General features: G+C 41.2%; 1 protein-coding gene across 5 annotated transcripts in view; it reads left to right on the forward strand.

The window, feature by feature from the left end:
* The first annotated feature begins 3,117 nt into the window (after positions 1-3,117).
* The window catches only part of cpq (carboxypeptidase Q), a 133,956-nt gene continuing 116,083 nt past the window's right edge, over positions 3,118-20,990 (forward strand). For 2 of the 5 annotated variants that reach the window (XM_007887892.2, XM_042345221.1), the window contains exons 1-2: positions 3,118-3,154; positions 11,964-12,444. In XM_007887892.2, coding sequence (XP_007886083.2) covers positions 3,143-3,154; positions 11,964-12,444 — 493 coding nt within the window. In that variant the 5' untranslated portion in view covers positions 3,118-3,142. 5 annotated transcript variants of the gene reach the window in all.

Here is a 20,990-nt window from a genome sequence, read left to right on the forward strand (position 1 = left end):
TTTTTNGTAATCATTTCACGAGGAAACAGATGTCATTGCTATCGCAGCAATATCTCTGGCAACTTGCTAAAACCTTTTAGACAACTTGCTAAAACCTTATTCAATATTAACACTACATCTAAAAATGAAATCAACAGGAAAATTCCATTGGGGGATTATCTTGGATTACAGTTTGATGCTGTGGCTGAAAATAAGGCAATTAATACAGATATTCAAGGAAGGCTGGTTTGTTGATTTATCACAGAGCTCATTGGCGTTTACTTTGAAAGCTGTTTCACAAAACTTTCTGCATCATTTAGCAGTGACTAACCTCAGTGACTGATTCTTGAACGGGATCTGATTTCCCAGTCACCCTCCAGTCACGTGGTGTAGCAGGACTTCTGTAGATTTGTTTTTCTATGAACTGTAACAAATATAGCCGTTTTCTGCTCGGCATGTCATCCTTCTTTTATCTGCTGGTCATGAATGTCAGTACTTAAATAGTTGACATTCAAACTGATGAAAGAGCTGCCACAACTTCGTCACCAATGAAAGTCGTTTTTCTTCACTGTGTCCAATTTTATGTTACGGTGGCTTCTTCCCTGAGACAATCCACATTCAGGAGAGCAGGCAATAGGTGACCTGTCACCATGCTTCTAGCAATGCATGGAGCAGGATAGTGGCATACAATTTCTATCCCTCCTCTTTGGAAGATGCCTGGTACAAAGTGACTTCCCTAGACTGTCCGTCTGAGATCAGTTGTTTGGTGCAGTGTGTGGAGAATCATGTGGAAATTGTTTCTGTTTGATCAGTGTTTTGCAATATTGTAGTTTCTTTTGAGGCCGAACTAAGAATGGAAACGGGGAGAGGTTAGACATGATGAGAGTCTAATAGGACATGGAATATAGTTGAATTTGAAGTACACTTCATACTAGTTTTTAAAAGGTAATTGGATAAATATTTGACAAAGAAAACTATAATTTTGCACGCTCATAGACTTCCCAAATCAATGAAATTTCTAACCCAAGTAAAACAACCAGAGGCAACATCTATAAGAAGAGAATATCGCTCCCTTCTTCCCCCACAAAAAATAAACTTTGGCAATTGAAAGAAAAGAGATGTCTCAGAAGAGACCTTCTGAAGGTGTATAAGATGCTAAATGAATTTGAGAAAGTGAACCCCAAATAATACTTTTAGATACACAAAGACAGCAACACAAGGGGACCCAAGTTCAGGGATGCAAGAGGGCAATTTCACAATGGACACCAGGAAATATTCCTTTATACAGAGGATAATTAAATAGGCCAAAGAACCCTTTTCATCCAAACCTCTATTGTAATCTTGAAGTCCTAATGGTTCTTTCCATGTACAAAGCCAACAGTTTGGTTCCATCTTGTTGTGTGCAAACATTTTTTTTTCTGTATATGCTCCTCTCTCTATAAGCTTGGTTATATAAAAAAATATTTTGATTGTTATATTTGTGAGTTGCTGTCTTTCAGTCTTTTAGCTACGCAGTGGTCATTGTATAAGTTCTTCAGATAAAATGAACTCCAAAGTATCATGGATCATATACACATTCTCTCCTATTTTGAGGAATATTTAAAAATAAGCTGCATTCAGAATCAGAGTTAATCTTTGGGTAATGATATAAACCAATTGTTAGAGCATGGAATGTGGAGGGTTAATGCGGATCCATCCTCTCAGTAATAAACTTCTGTGGAAGCCAAGTCTACACAGGGTGAAAGCATAATCTCAGTTAAAAGGTTTGCCATTCACTTGAAAGGAGAACACAGCTTGGTGGGCTAAAAGTGCTAAAAATGGTAACTAAGCACACCTCTTATAGAACTATAGAATCATAGAATGTTTACAGCACACCACACCACCTTTAAGCATGATGCTTAAAGGTCACTGTGACAACATGAATAATAATAATAATTGCATAAGTATATCGATTGCATTTGATATATCGCCTTATCACGTCTTTGGACGTCTCAAAGTGCTTCACAGAGTATGCTGTAAAGGGAATTAACTGTATATTTTTGTGGGTAAAAAGATGGTAAAAATGGGCTACAAAAGCTTCAATAAGATGTGGCAGGGGAGAGATCGTGGCTGTGTCAGATTAGCTACCTGCCTAAGATAAGAACTACAAGTAAACTAAAACGCTGCGGAAGCCGACATCAGGCTACGCTGATGTAGAAGAGCTCCCTGCAAGGAATGTGATGTTTGTATCTAGATACACATAATGGAATGTGTTTTGTGTTTGTTGTGTTTTTTGTTGGACGAAATATAGAATATTTTATTAAATAAATATGGATTTTCAACAAAAAAAGCTAAGAACTACAAGCAACATCAACGAGTAGTCATTCCAGGTCTTCCAGGGTAAGGATATTGATTAAACTGAGCCCTGAATCATCTTCTGCAGTTTTATGTATTAAACCTTTAAGTGATGTAACCGCCATTTTTGTTAGCAATAAATTATATCTAGTTTACAGTATTTTGTCTCTGTTCAAATACCTTACCTCTGGTGAACAACAGGTTGAGGACTAAATACCCTCACCACAAAGCCCTCACACAGCTACCTACTGAATTGCTGCCAAACCCTACCCATGGCAGTATTATCCTATCTATACTGCCCAAGGCTAGTATAGCTTGTTTTTTTCTTTATTTACTTGCTTACTTAATTATCTTTACATTTGGTATTGTTCCTTTCATGTTGGGAGAACTCGCTACAAAGCACTTTGCTGGATATACTGTAACGGGTGTTGACTGTGTGTTTTGTGGGTGATCGTACCTCTTTATTTAGGTAAAAACACTTACTTTTCAAAAAACAATGCTGTCACGGTCACCGCTTTTGTTTTCTATGCCTGTCTGTTGTTTAAATATTTAAATGTATTCAATGTTTTTGTTAGTTATGGTGCCATTAAATCTGACTTTAGCGTTGATAACAATAATTTGGCATTCCAATATACAAATTTTACAAATGAAGGATTGGAAGTTTATATTGAGTAACTGAGGGGAGAATCTGAATGGGCGATAAAAAGGCACCAATTAAATCAAGTAATAGGTGCTATACAATTTCCATTGGGAGCCCTAATTCGGGGAGGGGCTCAATGCTCATAAAAGTTTGAGCCCCATGTGCTTCTGGTCACTATTTTTCTACCTGATGACAATAAAGGTACGTGCTCTGACTATTGACAAGTAGTTGTCAGAGGTTGGTTCTTCGTGCACTTTTACATTAACTTCATTACAAGTGGCTGCTAGCGTGTGTAGTTTAAGTGTAATTAATGTTTATTATCTCATAGTTGTATTTGTTGATATTTCGTTTAAGGTTTAACGCTCAGGGTTGTGGATTTCATTGAAGCTACAATAAAATTCTGTCAAGCTAACGTAACTGTGTTTCTCGAGCTTTGGGCTTTTAATAAAAGGAGTGAATACACAAACAGGTTCAGCCTAGGTGATAGATTGGCTGAAGCTTCCCAATTTAAAAAATTTTAAATTGGGAAGCTTCAGCCAATCTGTCACCTAGGCTTTATTTTAAATAGCAATTGATTGTATCTGTTGTCGTGGAAGAACTCATTAGTCAATTTACATCTAGTTATAGGGACTTGCATTCATTAGTGAGGATTGAACACAGAGACCACCCAGTACACTCTGCGAGGGGGAGCAACCCATATGATGGGTGTACATATAAGGGTGATAGAATCATCTCAATCCTAGTAAAAGAAAGGACTCCACATGTCATAATTCTTTTATCTTAAAAGTGGAGTAATAAAAGTGGAGTGAGTGTTTATTTTAGTAAATACAGCATTGGGTGGAATCTGAAAATGCAGCCCATGGTCAGATCAGTCGCTCTGACACCAAAGATAAAGAGCAAACATGGCAAGGTTGTGCAAGCCCAGTCCATTCACCTTTGTTTTTTTTAAGTAAATGTATGAATGGCTTATAATAATAATAATCCTTGCATTTGGTATAGCGCCTTATCACGTCTTCAGGATGTCTCCAAGCACTTCACTGAATATATTGTAAAGTGAATTAACTGTATATTTTGCGGGTGAAATGCAGCAGCCAATTGCGCACAGCAACAACAACAACTTGGATTTATATAGCACCCTCAACGACGGACGGCATCTCAGTAGTGTCCCACAAACAGTCTTGGATTGAGTGACCAAATTATTATTATTATTAAGGCTTTTCTGCAAAGACCTGTGTCAATGCTGTTAAAAGTAAGTTTATTTTAAATTTTAAAAATGTGGTTATTTGTGTAATACGTGATTTCCATTTGCAATATCTATCTGTGGAATAATCTGTTCTTTTAGCATTTTTTCACACTGAAAAGAATATCCAGTATAGGCTTTTAAAAATAAAATACATGTTACAACATGCTTATGTGTTGCCACAGCCTGTATCATTGTTCTTCATCCTATGGATTTCAATGAATTTGCTATTTAAATCTGTGTCATCAAAATTTAATCTGATCAAGCACTGCACCATGGATAAGTTTAGTTTGGAACCATTAACTTTTAGTAACTGGGGGAGCAGGTAGATATTGGCCTGTTCAGTACTTTGAGTGGTTTCAGAATCCATGCATGTCACTCGCTTTGAGGGCTTTTGAACAAACTGTAAGCACCGGTACTTGTGATTGTGTGTTTCCTGAAAATTGGTGAGTATTTTTAAGTTAATAGTTTTTAAGTCGTGTGGGCTATTTATCATTTCCGCTGCAAGCCTTTATTTGCTTAGTGTTGGCTGGCTTATGTGAGCATTATAAAAATGCACACTGCTGACTTTCCATGGTTATATTTATTGTTAAATAAAAAGGGCATACATTTTTTTGGACTACTTTATAAAGTTACATGAAGGACCTACCTTTTGCCAACAGTAATGTTGCTTCAGTCTGACCCCAGGTGAAAATACAATCAGATCCGGAGCTTGAAACCTCTAAAGACTGATTTAGAATCTGAAACTTCTGAATATATTGATCTTTTCATTGTATTTCTTTGACTGCACCCATCCACTCTACCCTTTCCGTCCCTCCTAGTTCAGGCACCCACTCTGCCTTTGTAAAGCACTGTGAGACATTTTCCCTAATGTGCTACAAAAGTGCAAATTGTTGTATCTGGGGGAGTGACAACAAGATGATAATGAATCTGATAGTGTGTCTGAAAATAACTAACAATATATAACTAAAATGAACCGGGAGATAATTTTAGATTAAAAGTGACAATAAAAACAATAAGTTACAAGCAGACGTTTTTATGTGATCGTTCGTGAGAGATTGCTGTGGGCAAATAGGTTGCTCCATTCACCTACTTGAGCAATTGGTTGTCACATTTCGACCACAAAATATACAGTCAATTCACTTTGCAGCATATTCTGTGAAATCCTCTGAGACGTCTCAATGACGTGATAAGGCGCTATATCAAATGCAGGATTATTATTATTATAAATATAGAATCACTATGCTTGACAGAAACCTCTGAAGTGCTTTGAGATATTTCAATGCAATAAGGTGCTATATCAAATACAAAGAAAATCTCAATGTACTGACTCACTGCTTAAATGCCCCAACTCTAATCTTACTCCTACTCTGCAAGGTAGGCTGGAAACGGGTAGCTATAGCATGTGCTGTCGTATGATTAGCTGCCAACCGAGTCCGAGAGTGTCAATGTCAATCTGCGCTGTATCACAGAGAGTCTCTGCTTGATAATGGTAGCCTTTAACAATTCACCATTTGGGGTCAGATGCATTAATGATATATCTTGACCTTTCTTCCCCACATCCGCGCCACAACTGGCACCACCTTCCACCACCTCCGGAACATCGCCAGACTATGGCACTACCTCACCCCTCACGCTGCTGAAACACTGGTCCACGCCTTTATCACCTCAATGCTGGACTACAGGAACTCTCTCCTCGTCGGCCTTCCCGGCACCTCCCTCCACAAGCTGCAGGTCATTCAGAACTCTGCAGCTCGTGTACTGTCCCGCACCAGGCTTCGCGACCACATCACTCCCACCCTCGCTCGCCTCCACTGGCTCCCCATCCCCCAGAGGATCAAATTCAAGATCCTCATCCTCACCTACAAGGCCATTCACGGCCTTGCACCCTCCTACCTCTCTGACCTACTATCCCCCTACTTACCTGCCCATACCTTCCGTTCCTCTGACTCCGGTCTGCTCCACATCCCCCGCCCCAACCGCCCTACCATCAGTGGCTGGGCTCTCAGCCCCTAGGCTCTGGAACTCCATCCCCCAGTGCCTTCGCCACCTCCTCCCTTTCCACAGCATTAAACTGTTTAATAAATGATTCATGTTTAGAGGGATGAGACGCTGTCCAGTGTGGAGGGCGCTATATAAATCCAAGTTGTTGTTGGATGATTCTAATTTAGTTTAGGTTCTGATTGGGCGTTATATAAATGTAAGTTGTTGTTATAGTTCAGTCATATTCTCACAGATGATAGCTTCACACCATTGGCTTCTCAATCAAGCACATCTACCAAATATCTGCAGGTCCTCTCATACTTGTTTATTATTATTATTACTGAGCAGAATTAATACTACAACCAATCATCACTAGGATAAAAATAACATGTCTCATGATGTTTGAACCCCAGATCACATTTCCTATTAATGGATGAATGTTTAGTGAACTCTGCTTCACAATGATAGGAAGTTCTGTTGTTGAAGAATAACAGAAAACATGTACCTATAAACCCGTGGCTATCACAAGCCAGTTATCCCTGTAATAACTTTTCTGAGTTTTCCTGCTTAAAAGCAAAAAATCCAGAAAGATTGTTAGTCTCTGCTTTCATGGTATATCTTCATTCAGAAAATCAAGATCAAGTGAGCTTCAGCCATTCTGCTCCACAGGATGTTTCTGTTCTCCCTGAGCTCACCCGAGGACACCTCTCAACACTGGGTCAAATGCAAGGGAATTTTTGCTTGAATAGTTGTGCCATTGCAATAAAGACAGATTTTTGAGTTGGGTTTGCGTATGCAGAGGGACCAAGAAAAAAGGAGCCTTTTATTTTTATTGTGCCTAGAATATTGAAACATCTCAAGGACATTACATTAATTACTATCAAATGTAGTAATTACTGCTGTTTGGAGATACAGCAAGGTTGCACAAACAGCTGTGGTGAATGATTAATTGATCAGGAGGATTGTTTTTGCCAAGACACCAGGAGAAACTTCCTTCTCATTTCAAACAGTCTCATGGTATTTTTAATCCCACTTAAAGAGTAATAGATTGAAGTAGATAGATTGAAGGCAAACAGGCCCTTGGTTTAACATCCAAAGAATAGCACCTTTGGTTCTCCCGAGCACTGGTCTGTAGCATTATCCTGAACAATGTGTCCAAATTGGGGTTTAAACAACAACAACAAGATTTCATTTATAGAGCACCTTTCACGTCGGGAGGACGTCCCAAGGTGCTGGATAGTTGGGTCAGAACCCGAGCAGGGGGGAAATGGTCAGGGTGAGGGGAGGGAAGGGAGTGAGCAAGGAGGGGGTAGAGAGTCGAGAGGGGAGCTGAAGGCACGGTCGAAGAGAAAGGTCTTGAGACCGGCCTTGAAGGAGGAAAGGGAGGAAGCAAGGCAAAGGCACTGGGGGATGGAGTTCATCCACATGTAAACCACAACTATCTGACCTAGAAATGAGAGACCTACCGAATGAGTCAACTGCATGGTCTTAAATTTTGGTTGGCACTAAGTATAGTGGCATATTGGCAAGAAATACAGACCATAATTAGTGAGATTCTGCCAAAGCTCGCAAACTCATTCTTACTCTACCATCCCAAATGTATCAAGGGAGCAGAGTCAGGAGAACTGGATGCTCCATGATCGCTTCTCCTCCACCTTCAACTCCTTTGTCACCCTGAAATCCAAGACCATCTCCAAATCCACCGGATCCCCCTGGTACAACAACCATCTCCGCCGACTAAAAACCCAAACCCAGCTGCTCAAGCGCAGATGGCAGAAAACTGGCCTGACAGTCCATCGCCAACTGTGGCTCGAGCATCTCCACAGCTACCGCTGTTCAAAAATGGTCTTCTACTTCAACATCATCTTGGAGGCTAAACACAACCCTAAAATCTTTTTTTCCACCACTCACTACCTCCTCTGTGCCCCCCCCTCAGGCTTCCTCAATCTTCATATCAAATGCCAAGTGCAAGGAGGTCATGGACCTCTTTTCATCTAAAATTCACAACATCCGCCAGGAAGCCTCATCCACCTGCCTCTTATTACCCACCACTATGCCCTCTCTGTCCCCCTCATCCTCCCCATCATCAGCTCCTACCACCACCCCCATCCTACATTCCTTCCTCCCCATCTCTCCCTCCTCCCTCTCACCAACCATAACCTCCATGAAACCCACCACCTGCTGCCTCGACCCCCACCCCACCAACTTGCTGGTCACCCAGCTCCCCCTCCTCTGCCCACTACTGGCTGACGTCATCAACCAGTCCCTCACCTCTGGATCAGTCTCTGCTCCCCTCAAAACTGATGTCATCACTCCCCTCCTCAAAAAGCCTTCCCTAGATCCCTCAAACCCCAGCCACTACCGCCCTATTTCTAACCTGCTCTTCCTCGCAAAAGTCCTAGAATGCGTTGTTGCCAATCAGCTTCGTGCACACCTCTCCTCCCGCTCCCTCTTCGAACCCCTCCAGTCCAGTTTCCACCCTGCCCACAGTACAGAGACTGCGCTTGTGAAAGTCACAAATGACATCCTCTCTATCTGTGACCAGGGCTCCCTCTGCCTCCTTGTCTTCCTGGACCTCTCCGCAGTGCTCAACACAGTCGATCACGCCATCCTCCTCTACCGCCTTTCCTCCGTCATCCACCGCAGTGGGAGCGCACTTGCCTGGTTCGAATCCTACCTCACAAACCGCCATCAGTACATCTGCACAAACGGCTTCTCCTCCCGTTCTCACCCGGTTACCTGCGGGGTACCCCAAGGATCCATTCTTGGCCCCCTCCTCTTTCTAATCTACATCCACTATCATCCATAAAATTCAGATCATTCAAAACTCTGCTGCCCGCATTCTCACCCGCACAAAACTCCGCTCCCCAATCACCCCAATCTTTGCCAGACTGCACTGGCTGTCTGTCCCAGAGAGGATCGATTTCAAGAACCTCACCCTTGTATTCAAGTCCCTGCACTCCTCTGCAGCCCCCTACTTCTCTGACCTCTCTCCTCAAAACAGTACCCGTTGCCTTCGTTCCTCCGGGTCTGGCCTCCTCCTCGTCCCCCGAGTCCTCCGCTCCACCCTCGGGTGCTGTGCCTTCAGCCACTATGCCCGAGGCTCTGGAACTCCCTTCCTCACTCCTTTCACATCGCCCCCTCTCTTCCTATTTTCAGGTCTCTGCTGAAGACCTTTCTTTTCGACCGTACCTTTGGTCACCTTTCTCTCCCTCCCCCTTGCTCGGCCCCGGGATCCGTTACAGCAAAGCGCTCTGAGACGCCGTCCGGCGTGGAGGGCGCTATATAAATCCAAGTTGTTGTTGTTGTTGTATCAACTTTTATTGGGGTGTTGGCTGTGTGATAAAGAATCTCATTTTGGCCAGTTTAATCTATTAAGTTAGACCAGGGTGGTCCAAATGGCAGCCCACAGGCTGGTTTCGGTCCACCCACTCCTCCCATAACCTGTACGTGCTATGTTTCTGGAAGGGAAGCACAAAAGTATTGCTTATGGGGCCTACGGATGTTTCTCAAATTGCACATCCGGTTCTCAGCAGCCAAAAGGTTTGAACAGCCAAAAGGTATTGGAAGAAGCAGGGAATTTGACATTGGAACAGTTGGCTCAAACGTAGTCGGCACCAACATAGGCTTGATTAGCTGACTAGCTTATTTTGTGTTGTCATTCCTATGATGCTGGGATAATAATAATAAAATAATAATACAAGAGTTCTGTAGCTCAGTGATTAGAGCACTCGCCTCACAAGCGAGAGACACCAAGTGGGGAGAGCGGAGTGGGGGGTGGGTGGGATTGATTTGGATAGCTCTTTTCAAAGATTTCACGATGGGCTGAATGGCCTCCTTCTGTGCTGTATAATTCTATGGTTCTATGGACCTGGGTTCAATTCCTGGCAGGGCGAAACCTTGGGCAAGTTTCTTTACTCCGCACGCCTGATAATAATCCCTCAAAAAAAATTAGAAAATTGGTCACTTCAATCCACGACTGTTTGTGGAACACTGCTGTGCGCAATTGGATGCCGCGTTTCGCCCACAAATATAGTCAATTCACTTTACAGTATATTCTATGAAGCGCTTTAAGACATCTAGAAGATGTGAAAAGCACTATATCAAATGCAAGGATTATTATTATTTTTATTATGAGCTGACTAGCTTATTTTGTGTTGCCATTTCTATGATTCTGGGATAAAATGGAGAAGTAACTTAAACACATGAGACAACTGAGATCTCATTTTGTAGTTTACTTTGAATTCTTAGGATGGTAGTCCAGCAGCCTATCTTATTCATAATTAGTTATATGTTTTAGAGAATTTCCTTGTTGCTGTACTAAAGGCAGAAGGAAATATCACAGATCTTTCTTGTTTTTCTGCTGCATCAAAACCTTCTGCACTTTAACTCCGGAAGGTGACAGGTCATCATCGTGTGGGTTATTTAACTGCTCATGGCTGTACTGCTGGCAACTCAGCAAGTGCTCTGTGCTGTTACATTTCTGAAGGATTAAGCAGCACCTGTCAATATTGATTCCAATATTGCACGCATGTTTGTCACAAAAGCGCAAAGTTATCATCAACATTGAAGGGTGATTTTTGCCTCTGTTTCCTCTGATACCTAATTGATAATTTCAGTGAACATAATAATTGCATTTGATAATAGAAGGATTATTGTATTAAGCCAACATAACAACACCAACAAAATTACATTTGTATAGTGCCTTTCACGTCGGGAGGATGTCCCAACACCCTGGACAGTGTACAGCAGTTCAGATCCGAGCTGGGGTCAGGGGGGGAGAAGGGAGGGGAGGGGAAGGGGGGTGGCCGATGCCATGGTCGAAGAGGAGGGTCTGGAGGCGGGACTTGAAGGAGGCTAAGGAGGGAGCGAGGTGGAGTGATTGAGGGATGGAATTCCAGAGGTTAGGGGCAGAGTAGCTGAAGGCTCTCCCGCCAATGGTGGGGCGGGTGGGTCGGGGGATGTGGAGCAGGCCAGAGCTGAGCGGAGGGAGCAGGCGGGTTGGTAGGGGATTAGGAGGTCATAGAAGTAGGGTGGGGCGAGGCCATGGAAGGCTTTATAGGTGAGGGCCAGGATCTTGAACTGGATCCTCTGAAGGATAGGGAGCCAATGGAGTCAGGTGAGAATGGGGGAGATGGGGTCACAGAGTAACATAAGGCATAAATAATAATAATAATAATAATCCTTGCATTTGATATAGCGCTTTTCACGTCGGGAGGACGTCCCAAAGCGCTTCACAGAACACACTGTAAAGTGAATTGACTATATATTTGTGGGCGAACACGGCAGCCAATTGCGCACAGCAATGTCCCACAAACAGTCGTAGATTGAAAATGACCAATTTGTTATTGTTTTTGGCTTTGGAGGGATTATTATTAGGTGTGTGGAGTAAGGAAACTTGCCCAAGGTTTCGCCCTGCCTGGAATTGAACTCAGGTCTCTCACTTGCAAAGCGAGTGCTCTAACCACTGAGCTACAGGACTAAACTTTCAAGAAATGGTCAATCAGCCCATCAAACCTATTCCCTCCACAGCTTGTGTAGAGTAAGTAACTCCTTTCATGCAGTTCAGCACTATTATATGCAATAAGCAATCTGTCCGAAAACGTTTTTCAGAATAAATTGCAGGCTGGAAGAAAATTTGAATTCCATTGGATGTTCTCAGTCTCACCTGATCTTTACAATCTAGATAGAGCCAAGGGATATCATGGATGTAGAACGAATTGTATTCAGTATTGAATGTTATTCTGAGGATTTCTAATGTGTCAAATAATTTATTTCATTTTCTAGGAAATCGTCTCGAAGCAAAATCAGTGGAACAGAATGAAATCCCAATTTGTGCTTTCAAGGATCCTGATTTACTTTGCTCTCATGTTTGCGATCTGTAGCTATAAAATCACAAGCTTGAATGCTGAGTCAGCTCCGAGGAAAACCTTTGAAGAGATCAAAGAGGAAATTGCTGGCTATTCAGAAATCGCCCAGCAGATTATTAACTACACTGTCTATGGAATCCAGCAGAATCGATCGTATGATAGACTTGCACTTTTTGTCGATACTATTGGAAATAGATTCAGTGGATCAAAGAACCTTGAGAAGGCCATACAATATATGTTGAAGGCTTTGTCCGAAGATAAGCAGGAAAATGTCCACCTGGAACCGGCCAAAATACCACACTGGGTGAGGGGAGAAGAGTCAGCAATGATGCTGGAACCAAAGAATTACAAGATTGCCATTCTCGGTTTGGGAAGCAGCATTGGGACATCTCCAGAAGGTAAGCCTTTCACTTTATTAGTTAGAACCATAGAAATTTACAACACAGAAGTAGATCTGAAGACATGTTCATGTTAATGCCAATCTATTTCTTACAAACAAGTGCATTCCACCCTTTAATAATAATAATCTTTGTATTTGATATATCATCCTATAAGGGTGAAAGCCTTTGTCTTTCCATTTTATCAAGTTCTTATTGAGTTCTTGCATATTCTGTTTGGGTAGTTAGAGGCTAGATTCATGGTTGTTGGTCCAAATAGTTGCTTCAAAATTTATCTATTCATTTCGAGCAGTAGGTGATGAGAAGGTAGGAATTGTAGAGAAATTCAGGGAGGTGTATAGAGCCAGAAAATGTTACCATGAAGCAATCATGTTGTTACATTCACACAAAAAGTGAAGTGGAAACAGAGGTGAAGAAGCACAAAGGCAATTGGAGCTGAATGAAAAAAAGGGTGCAGCAGCCTAGCATCTGGTGTGGCATAAGAACACAGTATCTCAGTGCTTTCTGATTGATGTCCTTGTAATTTTCAATGTAAATTCTGCAAACTGGATTAAATAAAACCTACATGCCTGGTTAACAAAAGCAGCTGAGCAACATACCAATGACAACTTTACTTCTATTGCTGCAAAGCACTGTTATGAAACTCTAAGCCTAAAATTACACCTAACCTTAAAGACCATTTTATCTTGATACAACAACTTATTTATATAGCACTCCTCACACAGGGTAGCGTCCTAGAACGTTTGATAGTGACTGTGCACGATGCTGAGCCAAGGGGAGGGAGAGGTGACTGTAGGCGCAGTCGAAGAGGAAGAATACACAAAATTGTGGGAAATTCTTAAATTTAGCTTTAATTTGGAAGTTGATTTTCAGCAATTCTCAATAAGAAGCAGAATCCAAATTAAGATGGGATTTAAGAATTTTCCACAATTAGCTCGATACTAAGTATAAAACAAAATAGTTCTAAGGATTAAAGCCTAGGTGGAAGGACTTTCAGGCTTCTGTTCTGGTATTGCAATGTTTGAAAGAGCAGAAACATGATGAATTGATTCATTAATAACTAATGTGCAATTATCAGATTTTTGTAGAACGCATTTGACGTTTTAGAAATTCAATAATTTCTTATTTGGTTCTTATTAAGAAGTCTCTTAACAAACCTCTCAAATTAGACAACACTGTAAGTTTGTTGTCCTAACAAGGATAATTGCAGCAATAAGCATAATGGAGATTTGGGAAATAGAAGGTTTTTTAACGTGCAACATATTAAGACTAAGAGGTGAGGAGTTAGGTGTGTGGCGAGGGGGAAGGGGGGTGGGGGGGCAAGAGGGGAGAAGAACTCACAATATATCCTTGTTATGTGTCAATATAAATTCTGGAAACAGGATTAAATAAAACCTACATGTCTGGTTTAAAAGCATTTCAGGAAATTTCAATACAGAAAATGTCTGGTATTTCTAACCCATTAACAAGAGAAAGAAAAATGGATCTGAATTTGAAAAAAAATGCTCCTCAGGTTTGAGATTACACCTAGTGATTGCATTATGTAGTTACATAGAGTTAAACAGTGATGTAGCAAGGAAACAGACCATTCGGCCCAACTAGTCTGTGCTGGTGTCTAAACTCCACACAAACTCTCACCCCTCTTATTCCCCCCCACCTATATCCCTGTATTCCCATCTCTCTCATCTCTGTGTCACATTTTCTCCTAAACATATTAATGGTTTTTGCTTAAACCACAATTTCCTCTTAGAAGCTAGGAAGGAATTCTCAGCCTCTCGCGTAAGTGATAACTTTACTCGTGCCTGGTAACAGGAACGGCATGTTGTGATGTAAACTCTGGTTTTCTGCCAGGAAGTGTATGTACATCTTCTGATTCATGAGACTTTGAATATTGCTGATGATTGCATCAGAAGGAATGCAAGCAAAAATTCTTAAGACCATTATGATACAAGTAGAGGTGTGTTAGTTTCTCTGATTCAGTCAGGATAACATATAGTCCATCTCAAAAAGGCCAAGTTCCTTTGAATATGTTGTCTCTATTTTTGGAGCATTTTGAATTTGTAATTTGTAAGATATCTTCTCGCTTGATATCAATTCTTTAATAATAATAATAATCCTTGAATTTGATATCGCGCCTTATCACGTCTTCTAGACATCTCAAAACGCTTCACAGAGTATACTGTAAAGTGAACTGACTGTATATTTTGTGGGTGAAACGCGGCAGCCAATTGTGCACAGCAGTGTCCCACAAACATTCATGGATTGAAGTGACCAATTTATGACCAATTGTTTTTCTTGAGGATTATTATTAATTGGTGGGGTATGTCCATCGGTCTGTCCTCCCAAAATTCTACCTAGTCTTAGCCTGTAAGACCATTTGGTATTATAATTTAAGATTATGCAGAATGGTCTTTAATTCAGTCTTTATTTGGAAAATGTTTTTCCGCAGTTCTTAAAAAACTGGACGGTTTCCATATTTTGACTGAATTTGAGAATTTTCCACATTTCCGCATGATCTTAAATTTTAAGACCAAATAACCTTACAGGCGAAAACTAGGTAGAAATTTGTGCCTCTGTTGCTGCATTGAACAATGTTTCAGAGAAGAAATATAAAAAGGTATGGGAAAATAGCAGGGAAATGGGACTATAAATGAATAGCCCTTTCAGAAAGTAAGCACAGGGACAATGGGCCGAATGACCTAATTCTGTGCTTTTATCTATATGAAAACATACAATAGTCTTTTTTGAACCTTAGAAATTATAAGACTGAAAGCTCCAGTGGAAAATATATTGGAGTACATTATTAAGAAAGTAATTCAAGCAAATCTAATGAAAACCGAGGCAATGTGGGTTCATGAAAAGACTACTCATGCCCAACAAATGGATTGGAATTCTTTTCAATTTGTAACCAAGTTGGTAGATGCTAATAACGTGATGGTTGTGATATATTTTGGCTTTCATAACATATTAGCTTAGGTCACAAGAGACTTGTGATTTAAGTGGAATCTCATGGGAACAACCAGGAAGTCGTAAATTAGAGAATGCTTCAGTAACAGAAGTGGGAATCTGTCAAGATTTCTAACTGGGTAATTGTGATTTATAGACTTCATGAAGATTGGTGTATGATTTGAGGATAATGTGAGTAAAATATTGACGTCAGAGAGGCAGGGACACTGGGTTATGTAGGAAAACAGATGTTCGAAGGCGAGAGAGAAGTTCTTCAGAGGACAGAAATTCCACCTAATGTTAGCCTGTAAGAGCATTTTGTCTTCAAGTCACACGAGTTAAGATTGGTTAAACTACATTTGGAGTACAATGTTTAGTTCTGGTTTCCATACTTCAGGAAAGATGTTACAGCATTGGAGAGAATGCAATGTAGATGTACTGGATATTATCAGGGATAATAGGATACAATCATAAAGAAAGACTGGACAGGTTAGAATGTTTTATTCTCGAGAGGAGGCATTTGAGTGGGGGCTCAGTAGAGGTATTTAAAATTATAAAAGGGTATCGATAAGATGAACATAAATAGGATGTTTCCAATTGTTCGTTAGTCCATTACAAGGGGGCATACATATAAGAAAACCACTAGCAGATTTAAAACATGGTTTACAAGGAACCTTTTTACACAGAGGGGGTAAGAATGCAAACTCACTACTAAACATTGTGGTTGGACAGAAAGCATCAATGCATTTAAGAGAAAACTCAATGATGCATGAGTGAGAAGGGAATAAAGGAGGAGAATAGGGAGAGGGAATTAGAAGGGTGGAGGCTCATGTGAAGCAAAAATGCATGGACTAGTTGGACCAAATAGCCTGTTTTAGTGCAGTACGCTCTATGTAATTCTATATAATTGCAGAATTGTGGAAAGTTCTTCAATTCATTCTTAATGTGGAAAATGCTTTTCTACTGTTGTTATTAAAATGCTTTTAAATTAAGACTGAATTGAAAAATTGGTGTCACCCTGGCTCAGTTTGTAGCACTCCTACCTCTGACTCATAGCTTATTGGTTAATGTCCCATTGGGACATTAAACCCACAAATCTAGGCTGACACTCCAGATTAGGTCTGGGGGTACGCTGCATTGTTGAAGGTGCCACCTTTCAGATGAAATATTAAACCGAGGTCCCCCTGCATGTTCATGTTCATGCAAAACACCCCATGGCACCATTTGAAGCACTCCGAGACGCCATCCGGCATGGAGGGCGCTATATAAATCCAAGTTGTTGTTGAAAAGAGAAGGGAGTTTCTCTCAGGTGCTGGCCAACAATCCCCAAAATAAAATTGGTCATTCACTTTATAGCTTTATGTGGGACACTGCTGTGCACTAATTGGCTACTGTCTTCACCTACAATAAACACAGTGACTTTACAGTAAATCCTGTGAAGCAGTTTGAGACATCCTCTTGACGTGAAAGGCACGATATCAAATGCAAGGATTATTATTTTCACAATTTGCTTACATTTAATGTTAAGACATATGAAAGAACGCACATTGATTCTTTTTTAACTAAGCCCTTGACTGTTCTAATATTTGCTTCACTGTCTTGACCTGTGTCCTCTTGTCTTGATTAATCTGAATGTAATGTTCTGGGATTAGTTTTTCAATCTCATTTAGAATCATAAACCTCTACAAAAATCCCCTCTGAGACATGTCTTTTCACAAAGGCACCTCCAATGAGATCAGTGCTGAGGAAGCGATGCATTAAGTGTCAACCTAGACTGGGAAGTGACAGTTTAACATCTCGGAAAGATGAATGGCTGTAACGATAAACTGGCTTCTCTGTCAGATACTGTGGACTTCCTTCCATCCTGTTTTTGTTTCAGTTTTCCAGCACCTGCAGTATTCTATTTATTTCTCTTTCCGAACTCAGATGTCCAAACACAGGCTGCCAAGGCACATACACTTCACTCAGTGCTGACAGACCATGATTAAATACCCCTATGTTTGGTGTGTCTCAGAGGCCGTGGAAAATCATACATTTTCCAGCATAATTGACTTCCAGCATCAATTAGGTGCCTTAATTGCTGTTATCAAGAATGTTGCTGCAAACCACAGCCAGGCCTCTTGTGCTGCAAGGAGGAAAATTGCAACTGCTATTTGAAGCTTCATTTTTCTCCCTGCCTCTATCCACATGCAAACCAAAAGGACCAAAATCACCCCTTCATTTTTTAAAATCTATATATTTATCTCTGTTTCCCGTAAACTGTTCCATTGATGCGGGAGCCAGATCAATTTTCTGTCTGATTGGAAACACTGGACGGATGGGTGTGTGTCACCCAAGCTCTTCCAAACATGGATGAGTTATTTTCATTTTAAAAAATCCCCCCCACCGCCCAACCCCAGTGCAGTCTTAAGCAACACAGGCCTGAAATGTATCATAGTCTTAGCTTTAAAAGCATTGTTCTAAAGTGTAAGACCATGCACAATTTTGGAATATTGTTGATTCAATATTAATTTTCAATATTAATTTATTAATGACTCTCGAGAGTTGTTTTTAAGAGCCAGCTTCCAAATTAAGCTGCAATCTTTTGGCTGTTCCATTGTGATTGCCAGAAGTGCGAATCATTTTTCTGACGTGAAGGAAATTCTGGCCTTTCTCTCTAGAACGCCATACTGTAGTCCCTTCGACAGACTCCCTCCCTTCCCTCCTTCAAGATACATTTCAAAAATGTACCTCTTTGACCACTCTTTTGGTCATCTTTCCCCTCCCCACCCCTCTCAGCTCCCACCCCCAGCTAGGGTGCCCATGCAGCACTGCGAATGCACTTTGGGGTGTCCTCCCAATATGAAAAGTGCTATATAAATGTAAGTTGAATTGTATTTTTATAGTAAGTGATATCCAATATGCACCAGACAAAAATCACAAGGTGAAAACCGGAGGCCACCTGCTTCCTGGTCTCCACCATTATTAATTCCCAGAGTTGAGCCACCCCTTGTCCCTCTCCATTTGAAGACAAACAGCTTCCCAGGACGGGGACTGTAGGCATCCTAGAAACTATATGACCTCCCCTTCCCCCCAATACCAACCCATCCAGGCTACAGTGCACTAGAGCACAATGCACCATCATTTCAATGAAAGCTTGTTCAGTTTAATATTTAATGTGACAAAGTAACTGGAGGTTATGACTTGTGCTTGCAGCTGCAAGGTGTGTTGAAGAGGATTTGAATTTCCTCCTCCACTATAGCAGGAACTATCCACTATCATCGCTTTTGTCTCAATGTTTTAACTTTCGATTTCAGTGTAACAACGAGGAAGGGAGACACAGGCGTTGTTACTGTACGTTCAGCCTTTGCAATGGACGTATGGTAATATTGTATATTTTTAGCATCAAAGCTTGTGCATCGCAATGATAACCTAGCTCTGATTTGGAGTGGTGTATGTAAGTATTCACTCAGATGCGCACTGTAGTTGCAATGGGATCTGTTATTTGCTCCCCTTGATGGGCCGTTGCCAGTATGCTACATGTCATTAATTTTCTTGGTATGGTGTCTGCCTTCAGCAGTGATCTGAGCAGGCGTTCCAGACTTTCCTAGCGTGCCAAATAGGATCTGCAAAAACAAACTGCAGCGCCAAACCTGCAGGGACCAGATTTGCTAATGAAATGTGAAATTTGCACAGCGCTTGTGTTATTACACATGACTAAATACAAACAGGACCTGTCACAAAGATATGACTGCCTGAACTGTTCATTCGCACAAGGTAGATATTGTCGCTTAAAATTGCATGCACTCTGAATAAACTTAATTGAGTATTTTTTCCTCTCTATCTGCATTCTTCTGAGAGTCATAATAATTTGATATAGCGCTTTACACGTCTTCTAGCTGTCTCAAAGCGCTTCACGGAATATACTATAAAGTGAATTAACTGTATATTTTGTGGGCGAAACATGTCCTACAAACGGTTGTGGATTGAAGTGACCAATTTACTATTTTTTTTTGGAATTATTATCAGGCGTGTGGAGAAAGGAAACTTATTTCATCCTTTTCTCTATACCACCACCACCCACGCTACACTGTTCCTTATTTTCTATAGAAGTTAAGTCAAGCCATTATTCCCTGAATTCACACTGAAATACTGGGATCTACATGGTGCCAGGACTAAATGGCTCCACCACCCACCTCAGTGAACCAAATTATGGGTGGGCTGTATTCGAACAATGTCGGGGAAGGGTTGTTATCACATGTGATAATTGTCACATCACATTTCCCATTTTTCAGCCCTTTAATGGAAGTACATACCTCTTGTCTGCCCGATGGCTCAACTGAAATCAGGAACTTGCTGATGCTATCCTAAAGCTTTTATATTTCAGCAGCATTGACAAAGCTAAAGAGCCAGGCCTTTGTTACAGACAAAACAAAGAGATTTTCTGCTTTGTTCACTAAGTGTAACAAATCTTTAGATTTTTGCTTCCAAAGGGAATTCTCGTTATTAATGCAAAATAAAGGTTCTTCACTATTAGCTGGATGAAGCATAATAACTAACCCCCACCGAAAAGGCATATTGTTTGAACAGAAAAACCTATTCAAATGCTAGTAATGGATACATAGGCAATGTAATCGACTGAACCCCATAAAAAAGACAGTCTGATGCTTCGATCAAATTATCTGTCCTTAATTAAGTTTTGTGTTTAGTTTAGTTCTAGTTTCTTTTGTAGCTTTGTTTTGAGAGTTGACTGAAGGATCATTTGGCACATTGAAGATATATACAGTGTGACAACTGGGTCTCTGGTTATCTTGTTATATAAGAAAGCTTAAAAAGTGATGGAAACTAACAAGCTGGAGTGACAATATTTCCCTCTGACAGAGGGATCCAAAGCAAGAGGGCATAATCTTCAACATAGAATTAAACCGGTTAAAAATTGGATCAGAAAGCATTCCTTTCCACAAAGGTTGGGAGAATATGGAAATGCACTGCCCAAGAATGCCATAGATGTAGAATTAATTGGAATGTTTAAAAGGAATTTAGATAGATACTTGGGTTGTAAGCAGCATCCATTTTACTATGCATCATAGAGAACACATATTTGTTATGGATCATTTTCCTGGATTAGTTGGGAAAGACTACAAGTTTGAGGGCTGATAGAGGATTATTGGGATATGCACAATACGATACAAAATTACATTTCTATAGTGCCTTTCACGTCAGGAGGGCATCCCAAGGCGTTGGACAGTCAGGGATGTGAACCCGAGTGGGGTGGGGGGTGGGGTATAAGAGAAGCTGGAGGGCAGGGAGGGTGGTAGGGTGGACAAAGGAGGCAAGGAAGGGAGCGAGGTGAAGAGAATGTGGGATGGAGTTCCAAAGGGTGGGGGCAAATAGGCTGGAGGCCCAACCGCTGATTGGGGTGGGTTGGACCGGGCGAGGAATATGGAGCACGCCAGAGCCTGCTGAGCAGAGGGAGCGGACAGGTTGATAAGGGGTTAGCAGGTCACAGAGTTAGGAAGGGGCAAGGCATTGGAGGGTCTTGAAGGTGAGTACGAGGATTTTGGACTCTATCCTCTGAGCAAGTGGAGCTGGGTGGGTGTAATGGGGGAGCCTGGTGCGGG

The sequence above is a fragment of the Callorhinchus milii genome, unplaced genomic scaffold (assembly GCF_018977255.1).
Source record: "Callorhinchus milii isolate IMCB2004 unplaced genomic scaffold, IMCB_Cmil_1.0 Scaffold2, whole genome shotgun sequence".
In the NCBI taxonomy this organism is placed as follows: domain Eukaryota; kingdom Metazoa; phylum Chordata; class Chondrichthyes; order Chimaeriformes; family Callorhinchidae; genus Callorhinchus; species Callorhinchus milii.